The sequence below is a fragment of the Eimeria mitis genome, genomic scaffold (assembly GCF_000499745.2).
Source record: "Eimeria mitis Houghton genomic scaffold, Emh_scaff457, whole genome shotgun sequence".
NCBI lineage: Eukaryota > Apicomplexa > Conoidasida > Eucoccidiorida > Eimeriidae > Eimeria > Eimeria mitis.
The window spans coordinates 7,356-8,288 of NW_013572881.1; the positions used below are offsets into that span (position 1 = coordinate 7,356).

Here is a 933-nt window from a genome sequence, read left to right on the forward strand (position 1 = left end):
AAAAAGGAGACAGATAAAGAGACAGTTGCTGTTGCTGCTAGGAAAGCTCTCGTCGCCTCTGCTCCTCAGTTCGTGCCGGTGATAGACAAAAAACAAAATGTACTTATACTCTTTAAGGGGGGCCCCAAGGGGGGGCCCCCCAGGGGGGCCCTAGCTGAAACAAAGAACAGCAGCAGCAGCAGCAGCAGCAGCAGCAGCAGCAGAAGCAACAGCAGCAACAGCAGCAAGAGTCAGCAAGAAGACACTGATGGGGGTGGGAGTGCATACAGACAACCAGAGCCAAAGATAGAGAAGAAGATAGATAATAAAGAAATAAATAAAGAGAAAGAAAAAGAAAAGAAAGGAGACAGCACCTGGGAGGGACTGCCGGCTATTGTGCTGAACAGGCCCAGCGACATCTCCTCAGAAGGAGAGAGCAGCGACAGCAGCAGCAGCAGCAGCAGCAGCAGCAGCAGCAGCAGCAGGAGCAGCAGCATAGACTCACAAGATGAAGAAATACGAGAAGCGATGAAGGAGACAGATAGAAGAATGGAGACAGAGAAAAGAAAAGAGATAGATAAAGAGATAGATAAAAAAGAAAGAGAAAAGGAGACAGAAAAAGAAGAGAAAAAGAAAACAGAAAAAAAAACAAATGAAGAGGCTGCTGTACACACACGCGTTCATCCTCGTATTGCTTCTGATTCAAAGAAAGAAAAAACTGCTGCTGCTGCTGCTGCTGCTGCTGCTGCTGCTGCTGACGATGATGGTGATGATGTGAAGCAGCAGCAGCAACACAAACAGGAGCAGCAGCAGCGGGACGATGACGATAGGAAGAGATACAGACACACAGCGGCAGAAACACCATCTAGCAGCAGCAGCAAGAGCAGCAGCAGCAAGAGCAGCAGCAGCAAGAGCAGCAGCAGTAGCAGCAGAAAGAAAGAAAGGAGGCGCAAA

The 933-nt window shown here is 48.8% G+C and overlaps 1 protein-coding gene across 1 annotated transcript in view; it reads left to right on the forward strand.

Moving 5' to 3' along the window:
- EMH_0012990 (uncharacterized protein) overlaps window positions 1–933 on the forward strand; it is a gene marked incomplete at both ends in the record, with an annotated part of 4,222 nt that overhangs the window by 2,971 nt on the left and 318 nt on the right. Inside the window, one exon of the mRNA XM_013499697.1 lies at window positions 7–931. Within this exon, the coding sequence (XP_013355151.1) occupies window positions 7–931 (925 nt within the window). The remainder of the gene's footprint in view (window positions 1–6; window positions 932–933) is intronic.